The 14,978-nt window shown below is 55.1% G+C and overlaps 2 protein-coding genes across 2 annotated transcripts; both read right to left on the bottom strand.

Moving 5' to 3' along the window:
- Positions 1–976: 976 nt before the first annotated feature.
- Positions 977–7,401, bottom strand: KLK9 (kallikrein related peptidase 9). Its single transcript, XM_034639170.1, has 5 exons — positions 7,296–7,401; positions 6,964–7,120; positions 3,400–3,665; positions 1,898–2,034; positions 977–1,237 (listed from the first exon to the last, which is right to left on the bottom strand). Exons 1-5 carry the CDS (start codon positions 7,336–7,338, stop codon positions 1,085–1,087), a joined length of 756 nt encoding a protein of 251 aa, XP_034495061.1. The 5' UTR covers positions 7,339–7,401; the 3' UTR covers positions 977–1,084.
- Positions 7,402–9,911: 2,510 nt separating this feature from the next.
- On the bottom strand, positions 9,912–13,721 carry KLK10 (kallikrein related peptidase 10). Its single transcript, XM_002929770.4, has 6 exons — positions 13,618–13,721; positions 13,068–13,172; positions 12,211–12,394; positions 11,316–11,590; positions 11,042–11,175; positions 9,912–10,539 (listed from the first exon to the last, which is right to left on the bottom strand). The coding sequence occupies exons 2-6, from the start codon at positions 13,156–13,158 to the stop codon at positions 10,387–10,389; spliced, it is 837 nt and encodes a 278-aa protein (XP_002929816.1). The 5' UTR covers positions 13,159–13,172; positions 13,618–13,721; the 3' UTR covers positions 9,912–10,386.
- Between the last annotated feature and the right edge of the window lie 1,257 nt (positions 13,722–14,978).

The raw sequence follows: 14,978 nt of genomic DNA, 5'->3' as shown, positions 1-14,978 counted from the left end.
ACTGAGGGAAGGGAGGTTAGGTCTGGACTCCTGGACCTGGGAGGGGAAGGAATGGGGTTCTGGACTCCTGAGTCTGTCGGTGGAGGGGGCTGGGGACCCGAACTTTTGGGTTGGGGGCGGGGGGAATAGGCTGAAGTTTTGGTCTGAGGGAGAAGGGGGTTAGGGGCTGAATTCTTAAGTCTTTTTAGGAGTGACTTGGAGCCTGGGTTCTTGTGGGAGCAGGGGGCTGCTGCCACTAACTGGAAATGGAAGAAAGGTGAGTCTTCTGAGGGCGGAGCAGGCCGCGCCCGCTGCCCCCTGAGAGGTCCGGGATCTGGGAAGGCAGGTTTGGGAGGTAGCGTGACCTGGTTTCCCCCTCCCCTGGGGGCGATGGGACCAGCCCAAGCAGAGCCCAGCGGCCTTGCTGCAATAGGGCTGATGGAGACAGACTTTAGGGAGGACCAGTTACTAGGGGCCTAAGGGGGAATTGCTGTACGGTGGCTGTTCCGTGTGTACCCACCGCCGCCCACCCGTTGCCGTTCCTTCATCCTACAACGCAGGCAAAGGGAAGGCGCGGCTCCGCGCGTTTATTGTAAAATCTTCCATTGAATCTGAATGAATCGAGACCCTCCCCCAACTTCTCTCAGTCGGGTCCCCGCCAGGATTTAAATGCCCAGGGGCGCGGGCGGAGAGGCGGAGCCCGACCGTGCTTCGGTGGCTAGTAGGGGAAGCTACAGGGCCCCTGACGTCACGGGGGCGGGCTCTCCCACGGAGGGGGCGGGGTTACAGGGGCGGGGCCCGGAGGGGAAGTCTCATTGGGCAAAGTTCCGAGGGGAGGAGCTGTCTGAGGGAGGTGCTCCTGGACCGCAGTCACAGGTGAAGCTGTTCCACGCGGGTGGTGCCAGCTCTGGTGACGTCACGGAGGCGGGGCTACAGAGGCGGAGGTGTCTCCCCGCTGCTTTCCGACCCGGCAGGCCCTGAGGGCGCCGAGCCTGAAGATCCAGAAGGCGTCTCGGGGCAGGTGAGGCCCCGCGCCGAGACCTCTGAGGCCGGAGCTCTGAAGTTCCCCGCTACCCTCCTCTCTTGTCGCCCACGGCACGAGGGCTCAGTTGTCTTCCATGGTCTTTCGGATCCAGTCCACGTAGTGGCACACGCTGGTGTACACAGCCGGGCGCCGGGGTCTGGAGCAGGGCTCAGCACCCCCAGACACCACACCCGCCAGGGTCCCATCGCAAACCAGGGGGCCCCCAGAGTCACCCTGTGCGCGGCAGAAGAGCAAAGAAAACTGTTAAGCAGGTGTATTCATGATATTACACTGGCCGCTTCCTCTCAGGAAGCCCCCAGTTTCCTCCTCTCCCAACACCTTGGCATCCAGGCGGCCAGTCCCTCCTCCCTCAGACCCAGGAGTATGAGCTCATAGCCCTCACCTCACCCCTGCACTTAGGACTCTGGGATCCTAGTCCCCTCTTCCCCCAGAACTTAAAGTCTGTCCTCCCAGTCTCTCCTCCTTTAGATCCTGAAGTCCCGGCCTCCAGTCCCCTTTATTTATTTTTTTTTTAAGATTTTATTTATTTATGTGACAGAGAGACAGCCAGCGAGAGAGGGAACACAAGCAGGGGGAGTGGGAGAGGAAGAAGCAGGCTCCCAGCGGAGGAGCCCGATGTGGGACTCGATCCTGAAACACCGGGATCACGCCCTGAGCCGAAGGCAGACGCCCAATGAGTGCGCTACCCGAGCACCCCCAGTCCCCTTTAAATCCAGGAATCCTGGCCTTGGCCCCATCCTCTCCCAGCACTCAAGTGTCCCGGATCCCTCCTTGCTTTCATCCAGGAATTCTGGGGCCCCCAACTCTCTAATTCCCTAGGATCCAGAAACCTGGCAGGATACCCATTTCCCTCTTCCCCAGAGTAGGTCTCACCTGGCAGGAGCCCCGGCCGCCCTCCCAGAGGCCAGCACAGAGCATACTGTCCGAGATGTGGCCCGGATATGCCCGATGGCAGAGTTTGTGATCCAGGATGCTGATGTTGGCACATTGTAGTGTGAGAGGGTACTGCACTGTTGGCAAAAGACAGCCACCCACAGAGTATCAGCAGCTGTGCCCGTCACACTCAGCAGCCCCTCCCCCCAGACCCTTCCCTAAGGAGGATCCCCAGAACCACTCTCAAAGAAAGACTCTCAAAGATAGACTCTCTCTATCTCAAAGATAGAAACAAGAGATGGTGACAAAGAGAATCATAACAAAAGAGAAACAGATGTTTGAGGAGAGGGAGAGAGCCAGAGAGAGAGTCAGAGAAACAGAAAGATGGGAGAGCCAAGAGCCAAGAAGAGATACATACATGACCCACAGAGAAAAATAGAGACCATGGCAGGAGTCAGACCTCTTAAGGGGAAAGAGATTCTCAGAGGAAGCAACGAAGAAAGAGAAAAGAGCAAGAAACAGTCCCAGAGATGCTAGGGGAGAAGGTAGTGAGAAAGGGAGGAGACATTTATGGTCATTGACAGAGACAGAGATAAAGACTTAAGAGATACTAGACACAGACAGGGAGATAACAGCGTGTATAATATAGAGATGGATAGAGATGCATATACCCACATATATAATCTAGGGGCATGGATTCACATGGGCTTGACAGGCAAATAGAAGTGGGTGGAGGAGGGCGCTTGGGTGGCACAGCGGTTAAGCGTCTGCCTTCGGCTCAGGGCGTGATCCCGGCGTTATGGGATCGAGCCCCACAATCAGGCTCCTCCGCTATGAGCCTGCTTCTTCCTCTCCCACTCCCCCTGCTTGTGTTCCCTCTCTCGCTGGCTGTCTCTATCTTTGTCAAATAAATAATAAATAAAATCTTAAAAAAAAAAAAAAGTGGGTGGAGGCGACTTGCGGACACAGCAGCCAGTAGGGGGCACTAGAGTGGCCCCGAGAACGGCATCTGGTCCATTGATGCTGCCCAATTGTCACTATTTGGGGAATGTGTGTCCCGCGTTGCCAGTTCTTTGAATTTTCCCAGCAACTGCAGAAATTTGGCTTTTACGTAAAATCTCCCAAGCTCAGACTATTTTTTCAAGGCATTTTGAAAACAAAGACTTATGTGGGAGGTTAAATGTGGTTAATGGGTTGCTGATTTGTGACTCTGAGAGACGTAGGCCTCATTTCAATTCTATGAAGTGTATATTTTCATATTCAAACATCTCTGAAATCAGATGCGTCTTCCAGCAAATGGTGTCATACAAGGATCAGGGGAACTTTTTTGCCCTGTTTTTAGTGGTTGTAAATAATGATACGTCTAGTAATTTATAGCATCTTAGATTTTATCTATCTATCTTATCTATCTATCAAGAGAAGAAAAGGCAGAGACAGAGAAATAGGGGGGATTCAGACCCTCAGCATGAGACAGAGGGATTGGGTTGTGGGCAAGGCTATACCCCTAGGACTGGACACGGCCCCCCAGCCTGAGATGAGGCACTGGGCGCCTGGGGGGACACAGGTCTGGCTGAGGTTGAGGGGCTGCACAGCAGGTCCCAGGTAGGCCTTCCTGGGCAGACGGATCAGCATGATGTCATCACTGTGGTCATGCGCCCTGAGGTCTTTGTTGAACCCAGGGTGAGGGAAGAAGTCCGTGGCCCGGAACAGTTGCTCTGGGCCCTCCCATTGCCAGAGGTGGTGCTCCCCAAGGCGGACCCACAGATACCTGTTGGGACAGGCCTCAGAGGTCAGGCTGGGTGTCCATCAGGATGATATGGCTCCACAAGACCTACACTCTCTCTGGGCCCCCATCGTTTCTGTGTGACTCAGAGTGCTGTGTGACTTAAAGCAAGGCACACGCCTTCTCTGGGCCCCACCTTCTCACTCCATCCCTTCGTCTGCCTTTACCTTTGTAGCTCTCCCCTAAAAACTCACACCCCTTCCTAGTGCCATACCAAGTGAGCCACCTTCCTTCCTGCCCCACCTGGAGCCTTGGTGGTGACCTGGGTCCCCTGGAACTGTGTAGGCACATGGGGGCTCCACCTACCATACAACAGCCCCACCCCCTGCCCCCACAGGTCTGGTGGCTTCTGTGGGGAGTGGCTTTGTGTGTGTGTGGTGTGTGTGTGTGTGTATGTGTGTGTGCATGGAGGGGGATGGGAAATGGAAAATCCCCAAGCTGGGGTCATGCATGGCCTTAGGCTTCTCCTGTCAGCCATATCCCTCACCCTCAATGCATGTCTCTCTGAGGCCTTACCTCAAGCTCTCAGTTCACTTGTTCTGCTCTGAGCCCCTGCCCTGGACAACTGGGGACTCTCTGGGGATGTGCATGTCTATTCCTCGGCCTCTGATCTCTGACCTTAAGGACCAGGCTTATGACTGAGAATTCAGGATTGGAAAGAGTATGAGACATTATTTCTATCTCTGTCACCTCGTTGCCTGGGCTCCGTGTCTGGGAAACCAATCTCCCCCAACTCGTCCTCAAGCCTGAATCTTTCCTACCTCCATGTCTCTGCTTCTCTCCTTAGTCTTTGGAACTGAAGTCTGAACATTCTTCTCCTGGCCTTAAGTACAGACCTGAGCTGAAAGAGCCCCTATTGTGGAGCAATGCATGATGGGAAATTCCCACACAGCATTCTGTGCTTCATTCAGCACCTATCTTTCATTCCTGGAGAGAAGAATATCAGAACAAGATGGGCTATCCCTTTCCAGAGGTAATATGGAAATTCTGGGGGCGCCTGGGTAGCGCAGTCGTTAAGCGTCTGCCTTCGGCTCAGGGCGTGATCCCGGCGTTCCGGTATCGAGTCCCACATCGGGCTCCTCGGCTGGGAGCCTGCTTCTTCCTCTCCCTCTCCCCTGCTGTGTTCCCTCTCTCGCTGGCTGTCTATCTCTGTCTCATAAATAAAAAAGATCTTAAAAAAAAAAAGAAATTCTGGATTTCTGCATCAGGTAGATGCTAAGATTCTGTTGGAATTCTAGAATTCCAAGATTCTAACACCCTAGGAATCCACGATTCTAGAATTCTATGTTCTAGAATATTATGAATCCAATATTCTAACATTCTAGATTTCTCTAGGTCAAAAGTCTGGGGTTTTAAAATTATCTGAATGAAATCAAGGACTTAAAGAGCCTAGAATTCTAGTATTCTGTGTCTATAAAATGAATTTCATCAATCTAGAATTCTGTAATTATTTTTTAATGGATTTTTAAAAGATTTTATTATTTATTTATTTGCCAGAAAGAGAGGGAGGGAGAGCACAAGCAGGGGGAGTAGCAGGCAGAGGGAGAAGCAGGCTCCCGGCTGAGTAAGGAGCCAGACACAGGACTCGGTCCCAGGACCCTGGGATCATGACCTGAGCCGAAAGCAGACGCTCAACCAACTGAGCCACCCAGGCATCCCTAGAATTCTGTAATTCTATGATTTTAGAAATTTAAGAATCTAGGGTTCAAATAGTTTGAGACTCTAGAATTCTCTCAAAACTTTGGGGATTTTAAGACTCTGGAAGGATAGCATTCTAAGATGTTTAATTCAACGGATTCTAGACATTTATGAATATAAACTTCTAGAATTCTATCGATTCAAGATTCTAGAATTCTGCAAGTCACAGTATTCTGGGATACTGTGAATCAAAGATTCTAGGACCATGAGCTTCTATATTCAATGACCCTAGTTAGAATACTGAACCTAAGATTCTAGGGTTGTGCTGGCCGATACAACTATTGAGCACTTGAAATGTGGCTGGTCCAAATTGAGACATGTCCTATGTGTAAAATGCACATCTGATTTCAAAAGTGTAGTATTGAAAAAAGACTAAACTATATCATTCATAAGTATTTAAAAGGGATTGCATATTAAAATATTTCTTTGGGGGCGCCTGGGTGGCACAGCGGTTAAGCGTCTGCCTTCGGCTCAGGGCGTGATCCGGGCGTTATGGGATCGAGCCCCACATCAGGCTCCTCCGCTATGAGCCTGCTTCTTCCTCTCCCACTCCCCCTGCTTGTGTTCCCTCTCTCGCTGGCTGTCTCTATCTCTGTCGAATAAATAAAAATCTTTAAAAAAAAATAAAATAAAATATTTGCTTGACCATGAGAGACTCTTGACTCCAGGGAAACAAACTGAGGGTTGCGGAAGGGAGGGGGTGGGGGGATGGGGTAACTGGGTGATGGGCATTAAGGAGGGCACGTGATCTCATAAGCACTGGGTGTTATATGCAACTAATGAATCATTGAACACTATATCAAAAACTACTGATGTTGGCTAATCGAATCTAAGCTTAAAAAATAAATAAAATAAAATAAAATAATGGTTTGAGGGTGTCAAGTTAAATCTATTATTAAAATTAATGTTAATCCTTTCTTTTTTACTATTGTAATATGTCTACTAGAAAATTTAAACTTGGGGCGCCTGGGTGGCTCACTTGGTTAAGTGTCTGCCTTTGGCTCAGGTCGTGATCCCAGGGTCCTGGGATCAGAGGGGGCTCCCTGCTCAGCAGGGAGTCCGCTTCTCCCTCTGCCCCTCCCCCACCTGCGCGCGCGCGCGCGCACACACACACACACTCTCTCCCTCGCTCTGCTCTCTCTCGCTCAAATACATAAATAAAACCCTAACAAAAAAAAAAAAAAAAGAAGAAAAGAAAATTTAAACTTAACTATGTGGCTGGAGTTTTTACCCACAGGGCCGCGCTGCTCTGGGCTCCTATGATTCTACCAGTCTGAGTCTCAACTCTAGAATTCACCAAAACTAATGTAGAATTTCGTGGATCTGAGATTTTAGGAGTCCGTGACTCCAAATTTTTCTGGGTCAGAGTCTAGGTTTCCAAGACTTTTGAATTTTAGACCCTTATAATTAGATTCTTTGGGACTCTAGAATTTGGAGGGTCAACTCTGATTCTAAGAGGTGAACTTTTGGGAACAGAAAAGAAGGCGAAATCCCTCGCAACCACAGCTCCCTCCCTCCTCTGCCGAAGGCCCCTTGCCNATCCTAACCCCCCTCCCCCCTCCCCAGTGGTGCTCGGGTCACTCACGGCTTTTGGCAGTGGGCAGCTGTGAGCAGCCAGCGGTCACTGATGAGCGAAGCCCCGCAGAAGAGGTGGGTGAGGTAGAAAAGGCCGGCCTGCCAGGGCTGCGAGTTGGGGCGGCATTCCTCAGCCCCGATGGCTCGGGTGTCTGCCCCGCCATGCCCTGGGGTGAGGTGGAGGCAGAGGGGTCAATGACAGGCACGTGGGAGGGCTAGGGGAGCCGGGCTGGGCTAGACGCCTAGCAGGAGAGAGCGGAAGCCTGGGAGGTCAAGGGCAAGCTGCCTGGTGGGGCTCCCGGGACCGCGGAAGGGCAGCAGGACCGAGGGCTGGAGCCTCACCTGCCAGGAGAGAAAGCAGAGCACAGACGAATACCAGCCTCATGACCTCGGGGTGCCTGGGTCTTGAGCACGCATTCAGGCTGCCCTGTGCTTCTTGAAGGTAAGCCATGCCATCTCCTTCCTCTTCTCTGGGGCCGCCCCTGTGATTAATCTGGGTTGGGAAACGTCCCAGGGGGAGGGGGAAGCCCTGGGGCCTTGACTGGGGGCCTTGGAAATGGAGGCAATGCAGGGGGACCCCCCCTGAGCCGGATGAGCTGGGCCAGGGCTGGAATGAATGGGGGAGGAGCCCTGGGATGCGGAGTCCTCCTGGGATCTCCAGCGAGGGGAACCCTCATTCCCATGATCTCGGGATGCAGGACCTGGATATGGGATGTTCTGTGGCCTGGAGGAGGAAGAGGGAAAGATGATCCCTAAGGCTGGGTCCTAGGTTTATCTTGAATGAAGCTGTGGTGAGCTAGGACCTGTGTCTGGGGCAGGCTGGAGGGATACGCAGGAGGAGACCCCCCCCCAAAAAAAAGCAGGTGAGGATTGGGAGAAAGAACAGAGACTCAATAGGAAGAAGGCAGGCCAGATGGGGCAAGGCAGGGAAAGAGAGAGAAAATTAAAAAAAGGAGAGAGGAACAGAGGTACAGAAGGATCCAGGGTGAGGGAAGGAGAGAGAGGGAGAGACAGAGACTGAGCAAGGCAGAGACCACAAGAGCCACACACGTGTGCACCCCTACAGAGCCCTCCCTGCCCCGGGCACGTGGGTCCCTTCCTGCAAGGACAAAAGCCTCTCCTAGAAGGTTGAGGAAATATGGTTCCAACTGGATTGACTCACTCTTGTCATAAACTACTCTACCTCCTTCCCTACCACCCAAGACCCACATGCCCAACCTGCCTGGAATAAAGCACTTTCCTTTTCTCTTAATACCACCAGATCTGGGACAAGTCCTGAGAACATTGCCCTGTTTTTTCATCTCCTCCCCTCCATTGTCCTTCCCATCAGGCCATCCTACCTGCCTCTCTCCCCATCCCTCCTCCTCATCAGATGGGCAGCCCCTGCAGGGCCGAGCCCAGCTCTGAAGGTAAGCCATGCCATCCCCTTCCTCCATCTCCTGTCCCCTGATCTGAGAAGACTTCCCTGACTCCTTCAGAAAGAGTCCATGGCCTGTGGTCACCCTGTGCCTCCATCTGGTACAGCACTGATCAATTTTTGTTAATCCAATGGTGTATTGAGCAGCTTCTGTGTGCCAGGCACTGTACCAGGTGCTTAAGAAAACTCACAGTGAATAAATCAGAGTCCCTGCTTTCACGGACTGAATCGGGAGAGAGAGAGGGGACAGACCATTATGCAGTAGACAAGTAAATGAAGTCATTTCAGCTCTAACAAGTGCTGCAAAAGAAATAAACCGAGCAATGGATCATTGTCTTGATGAGGGCAGGGGACCCCTTTAGCTGAGGCAATCCTGGAGGGCCTCTCTGAGGAGGTGACTTTTGAATAGAAATCTGAATGACAAGAATGGAAGTCTTGCCTGTCTCCCTGACCTGACTAGCAGCTCCTTGAGGGTAGAGCTCGGGCTGATTCATCTCGAGGACCTAGAGTAGGACACAGCTCAGTAAACACTTGTAGCGTGATGACTAAAGGAACCGGCGATGTGCCTTAAAAAATGAATCGAGTTCCCACCTCCTTCTCTTCTGAGTCTTGCATGACAAACTCAGCTGATATGCCTGAGTGGCGTTTCCTGGGTGTGCTAATGGGGGCAGAGGAAGGGAGCTGGAGACTGTGTGCCAGCCTTCTGCGGGCTCTGCGAGGGCAAGGACCTTGTGGTTGTGTGCCCAGCATTCGGCCTGCCATATAACAGGTGCTCAGTAAATTGGCGTTTGAAAGCGGAAACAAGGGCAACCGGTGCTGGATGGAACATTTCTGTTGTGTGTATGTTCAGCTGAGGTTACGTCCCCAGAGTCTGGGCTAATTGGAGGTACCCAGACATCCGTTAGCTCCGTCTGGGTGCGTGTAGAGCACCCCCAGTGTAGGAATATTTACATGGAGACACTTCCAGGGAGAGGAAGAGAACCTTTCTCCTTCTGAATTTTCAGGGCGAAATTTCCAAGCCAATTTGGGCTAGGGTGGGGATGGCGGTGGGCTGGGGTTTGTGGGTGTCGGATTGGAGGAGAACGGGGATACGGTGGAGCAGGACTGCGGTTTGCGGTTGGTGAGGTGCTAGATCTCAAAGGACTTCTTTACACGAACTTAACACCTAAGGCGGGGAGGGTTCCTCTGGTCTTAGAGGCTGGGATGAATCCGGGGTGAGGTCCCTTGGCTTCCAGCGGCCCCAGGAGGGCAGAGAAGGGACCAGATGATGCAGAGGTGGCCCAGCTCCTGCTGGGACAGGAGGAACTGGTATTGGGTGGACCCAGACATGGGGAACAGTGGGAGGGAGGAAGGAAGTGGTTAAGGGGCGCTTCACGGAACTTGAGAGGAAGGTGGGGAATGTGATTCTCTCATCAGCCCTGAGGGATGGCGATGCTGAGGATAGGGCGAGGGGGCTTGGGGCTGGGGGCTATGCCTGTGCTTTTCTCCTCAGGACATGGAGTCATTCTCACCAGGACCCGTTCACAGATCATGACAACAGGTAGCATTTATCAGGGCTCACTACCCCCTGCGTTAATGCTTTACTGATAATTACCATAGCAACCTATGCACACGGGTGATGTGATCGTCTCTTTACAGCGCATCTGTGAGGTAGGCACTTCATTGTCCTGGTTTTCCACAGGAGGGAATAGAGGCCCAGAGAGGATACTTAGCTTGCCCAAGGTCACACAGCAGGGAGGAGCAGAGGGAGGCAGGCTGAGCGTGTGACAACTTCTCTCAGACACTGCGCAACCACCAGCTTCCTCGCTTCTCTTGAATTAATTTTTGCCACCACTTTTGGCCCTTTGGCTTCAAAGTGCACAGACAGCGGGCGGTGGGCGGGGGGAGGTGAGGGAAGAGGAGAGATGTTAGCAGGTGTGGATGGGCGACGGTGGTTCTAACGGGGCAGGGGGAGACTCCCTGCAAATGCGGAGGAAGGAGCAAGTGGGCAGCTGGTGGAGTGGCAGGGCCTCTGGGTCAGTTGGAGCGCATGGTTTTCTCGATCCAGGAGCTGTATTTGCAGATCTGAGTGTAGACAGCTGGACGCTGAGCGGAGCCGCAGGGGTAAGCGCCCCATGAAAGGATGCCCTGCAGAGTCTCATCACAGACCAGAGGGCCACCAGAGTCACTCTAGGGGTGGGAGGAAGAGAGATCAAATAAATACAGGGACCCAAGGGCTGCCCCTTGGGGGTCTGGGAGACTGATGGGGAAGGGAGGGGTTTGGGCAGGGCTGGAGTTACGTTTGGGTAAAGATGGCCTTGGGGTTGGGCTGGAATTAAGCATGAGCTTGGGTTGGGATGGGGCTGGACTGGGGGTTGTGGACAGCAGGTGGGGGGATGAGAAAGGAAACGTGATGGCGCTGGGATTGTAGCTTGTGGCAGGCGAGGGGATGAAGACGGGTGGAGAGGTAAGGATGGAGTCAGGGTTTAGGAATGGCCTGAAGATGGGAATGCAGTTGAGGATGGGGTGGGAAGTGGGTCGAGCTGGGAACGAATAGGGGGAGCCGAGGAGATAGTCAGACACGGGGATGACACTGGGCTGGGGTTGGGGACGGGCCCAGGGCCTTCTGATTTCTCATACCTTCCCTAACCTAGCTCCCATGAGTCAGAGACTCAAACCGGCCAGTCCCTACCTGGCAGGGGTCCTGACCCTGGTCCAGTCCTGCACACATCATGTTGTTGGTGATGACACCAGGGAAGAAGACCTCGCACTCTTTAGGGCTCAGGACAGTGACCTTGGAGCAACTCAGGCCCTTGTTGTACTTCACTGATGGGAGAAAACAGGCGGTAAACCCGTGGCCAGCCCCTAATCCTCCAGGACCCAGGAGTCTACACCCTCAACGCCTTCCTCCCTCAGACCCAAAGTCCCGGCCCTCAAGGTATTTCCCAGGGACCCCCAGCTCTTGCCTCTTCGTGTAGCCGTGGTGCCCCAGCCAGCAACCTGACACTCGTCTCCAGGCTGGGCACAGCGGTAGGGCAGACGCAGCGTCTGGATGCGAGGCCCCAGCACAGCGGGCCTGGCCAGCTTCAGCAGCATGAGGTCATGCTCGTCTGTCCGCCTCGGCAGGATGGGGCCCGAGCCCTGGTGGTACTTGGGGTGGATAACGTGGCGAGTGGTCCGCCGGAGCTGCTCACCCTGGAGCAGGAGCAGGTGGTCGTCCCCGATGCGAGCCCACAGAGGACTAGGGAGGGAAGAGATATATGGGGGCAAAGGCTTCTTAGGGACTGGGACCAGACTCTGAGTCCCTGGGAAGGAGGGTACTGGTAGCAGGGTAGGAGCCTGGACTCCTGGGTCTGAGGAAGGAGGGGTCTGAGGGTGAGGACTCCTGGGTCTGAGGGAGGAAGTGGCGGGCGAAGAAGGGAGCTGGGGACCTACGTTTTTGAGACACAGATAAGAACGATCGGGTGTTTGGGTGCCTGAGTTCTGCAAGAATTGAGGGCTGGGGGTCCACCTGGGTAAGCCCCTCTTCCTTCCTTTCTCAGTAGAGACTCATGAGGCAAACAATTTCCTTAGTTCTAAATTCCTAACCACACCAGACCCTGACTTCCGTCAGTTGCATACAACTATCTACCCCTCAATGGAACCCAAGGAGTATCAACAAGACCGGGTGGTGGACGGGCCCAGAAACGCTTAGAAGGACCACACCGCCCCCTGGCGGCCACAGCACCCCCCACTCTCCTCCTACAGGAAGCCCTCCAGAACTGACTCCCACATGGACTCAAGCGCCGCAGCGCTTCCCGCCCCCACCCCTGGGCCTGCCTCCACAGCCCCTCCGTGGCTGCCCCGAGGAGCTAGCCCTACTTGCTGTTCCCGCAGTGAGCGGCTGTAAGCACCCAGCTCTTGTCCACCAGGACGCCCGCGCAGTGGAACGAGAGGCCATTGAAGAGGGAGACCTGCCAGGGCTGCGAACCGCGTGCGCATGGAGCGCCCGAGGCCACGAGGTCCAAGCCCGTGTCGTTTCTGGGGAGCAGCACCGCCTCCGCGGCTGGAAAAAGAAAAGGGGTGGAGATCAGAGCAGGCAAGACAAGGGCTGAGTTTAGGGCCGGAGCTGGGGGGCCCACAGCCAGAACCAGGGAAGCTGGGGGGTGGAAATTGGGGGTCCTGCAGGAACCGAATGGAAGTGGGAGGAGAGGGACGGCGGGAAAGGAGGAGGAGGCAGGAATCGAGCGGACTGGAGTGAGGAGAGCGAACTGGGTGCGTCTGGAGGGACAGGGACAGAGCGCCGCGCTCGGAGCAGAGCGGGAATGGAAGGCGACGGGGCCACCAGGGGGCGAGGATAGAACGCGGCGGAGCTTGAGGAGAAGGGGCGGGGACAGAGCAGAGGGTGGAGAGGGGCGAGGGCCAAAGCACCGAGGCAGGACTGGGGAGAAATGGGCGGAGCAAGAAGGGGCGGGGACAGCATGCGACCGGGAGAAGGGCCGGGGTGACTGAGGGGCTGGGAAAGGAAGCCGGGAGAAAGGAATAAGGTTGCAGGCGGAATGCTGGGGGCGGGACCCCCTGGAGCGGAGCTCGGAGAGGGGCGGGGCTGACTTAGGGGCGAGCCTGCTCCGGATCGGCGGGTGGGTGCTGGGGTCCCCAGAGGAGGAGTGGTGCGCGGGCTTGGTGATGAAAGCACACTCTCCCAGGGATCTCCCGCCAAGCCCTGTCCCCCGCCTCACCCCAGAGTTGCGTCACGAGCAGCGGCAGCAGCAGCCTCGCCAGGGCCCGGGTGCCAGAGGCGGTGCACAGGTGGAAGTGCGGGGGTCCCATGGCCAGGACCGAGGCTGGGGGGCGAGGACGAGTTAAAACAGATGCCCCGTCAGAGACACCCCCGCACCCACCCCACCGCGCCGGTCCGCCCGGCCTGGGCCAACCCAGCCCGCGGGGACCCGCTTAACCTTCGGCCCACAACCTCGGGGGGACGGACGGACGGGCGATTCGGGCCGGAACACGCGATATGGGCACAATGACCGTAATGACGCCCCTCGTGGCGTCCTCCTGACCTCCCTACGCCCGAAGGGGGAGCGAGGTCCCAGCCCGAGCTTTCCTGGACTGCCCGTCAAGCAGCGTTTGGGGTTCGCCCTCCTTCACAGGTGGGCGGAGGTCCGAAGCTCAGAGGCGTGCGCCATCGATAGGGAAACTGAGGCTCAAACAGGGCTGCCCGCGACCCGAAGTTACCCACCCATGCTCTCGCGACCCGTCCCTACTACGGGGAGGTGCATCCCTCACCTGGGAGTCGCTGCTGGGAAGAAAGGAGGAGACCCAGAAGTGCCTCTACCCCGCCGGAATCCGCCTGAATCCTCAGCCCTGGGACCCCTGGCTTGGCCTTCCCTTTTAACCTCGAAGAGCCCGGAAATTTCCCCACCCTACCCCCCCGGGGACTCACTCCCTCCCTTTCCCTCTCCCTAATTATGCTGTGGGTGGGACTGGCACCCAACCTGGGCCCCAGATTCCTGCCCTGGGAGCGGCCCCGGGAATACAGGCTTCTTCTGGAGCCCCAAACACCCTTTTTGGAGCTGGACTCCATGGGGATTCCCCAGGTCTCCTGTTTCAAAAAGTCTTCCCAGGTGGGGGGAGAGAGGATGCCAAGTTCCCAGGTAGCCTCAGGGTCTCAGAGAGAATGTTGGAGGGAGGCGATGACGACCGCGAGAGAGGAAAATAAACAGGGAAATGCATACTTAGGGACTGAGAAAAGCCAGAATGCTGGCCAGGAGAGAGGGAGGCAGAGAGATAAGACAGTTGGAAGGAAAGGGTCGAAGTCGCACAGAGGCACACAGACAAGGAAAAGAAGAAGTCACAGCAATAGAAAGGGGGCAGAGAGAGAACGAGACAGAGCCCCAGAGCCAGCGCGAAGCTCTGTGCTGAGCCCACTCCCATAGCCCAAGCCGTGGGCTCACTGTGTGTCCCAGTGATGAGCACCCCTCTTCCTTCTGCTGGGGGGGGGGCACTGCACATCACACCCAGGTGTGCTCACATCACGTCCTCCCTGCCATCAGTGTGCCTTCAGGTGACACACGGGTCCATGAATCATGGGAGGCCAAGGCCACAGAGGACCGTCAGTATCACCTGCCAACTCCCTCCTTTCAGGTGATGAACCGAGGCTCAGAGAAGGCAGTGACTCACAGAAGGTCACACAGCAAATCTACCCAACAACCGGGAGGCCCCAGTTCCAGCTCTGGGCTCAGACTCCTCCTGCCAGCAACCTCCCCTGAAAGGCGAGCAGGACATCAATAAAGATCCTGAGTTCTGGACAAGCTGTGGGGCATCCTTTCCAGTGGGAACTGAGTTAACTCCAGAGGCTGTTGGGCTCTGCACTACCCGGTGGAACTCTCTACAACATGGAAGTGCCCTGTATGAGCCACTTAGTACAGCAGCCAGAGCACACGATGGGTGGGGAGCATGACTGAAGAATTCATTTTCTGATTTTCGGTCATTTTCATTTAAACGGCCCCATATGGTTAGTGGCTATGGCACCGGCCAGCACAGGTCCTGGAGGAACTACCTCGCCTGGAGGTTGGAAAGGAAAACCAGTGAGAGCTCCTTGTCTTAGGTCTTAATTATGTGCAAGCTGGCTTACTTTACAGATAAGA

Source organism: Ailuropoda melanoleuca, chromosome 12 (assembly GCF_002007445.2).
Source record: "Ailuropoda melanoleuca isolate Jingjing chromosome 12, ASM200744v2, whole genome shotgun sequence".
In the NCBI taxonomy this organism is placed as follows: domain Eukaryota; kingdom Metazoa; phylum Chordata; class Mammalia; order Carnivora; family Ursidae; genus Ailuropoda; species Ailuropoda melanoleuca.
This window is presented reverse-complemented; position numbering and strand designations above follow the sequence as displayed.

What these genes read in the sequence shown, in the direction of transcription:
- KLK9 (XM_034639170.1), bottom strand. Translation starts at nt 7,338, where the DNA reads ATGAGGCTGGTATTCGTCTGTGCTCTGCTTTCTCTCCTGGCAG. An exon ending in GCTGCCCACTGCCAAAAGCC is followed by an intron (nt 3,666 to 6,963) that starts GTGAGTGACCCG and finishes CTGTCCCAACAG; the next exon opens with GTATCTGTGGGTCCGCCTTG. An exon ending in GGCCGTGTCCAGTCCTAGGG is followed by an intron (nt 2,035 to 3,399) that starts GTATAGCCTTGC and finishes TTTTGCCAACAG; the next exon opens with TGCAGTACCCTCTCACACTA.
- KLK10 (XM_002929770.4), bottom strand. Translation starts at nt 13,158, where the DNA reads ATGGGACCCCCGCACTTCCACCTGTGCACCGCCTCTGGCACCCGGGCC. An exon ending in GCTCGTGACGCAACTCTGGG is followed by an intron (nt 12,395 to 13,067) that starts GTGAGGCGGGGG and finishes TTCTTTTTCCAG; the next exon opens with CCGCGGAGGCGGTGCTGCTC. An exon ending in AGGGTCAGGACCCCTGCCAG is followed by an intron (nt 10,540 to 11,041) that starts GTAGGGACTGGC and finishes TCCCACCCCTAG; the next exon opens with AGTGACTCTGGTGGCCCTCT.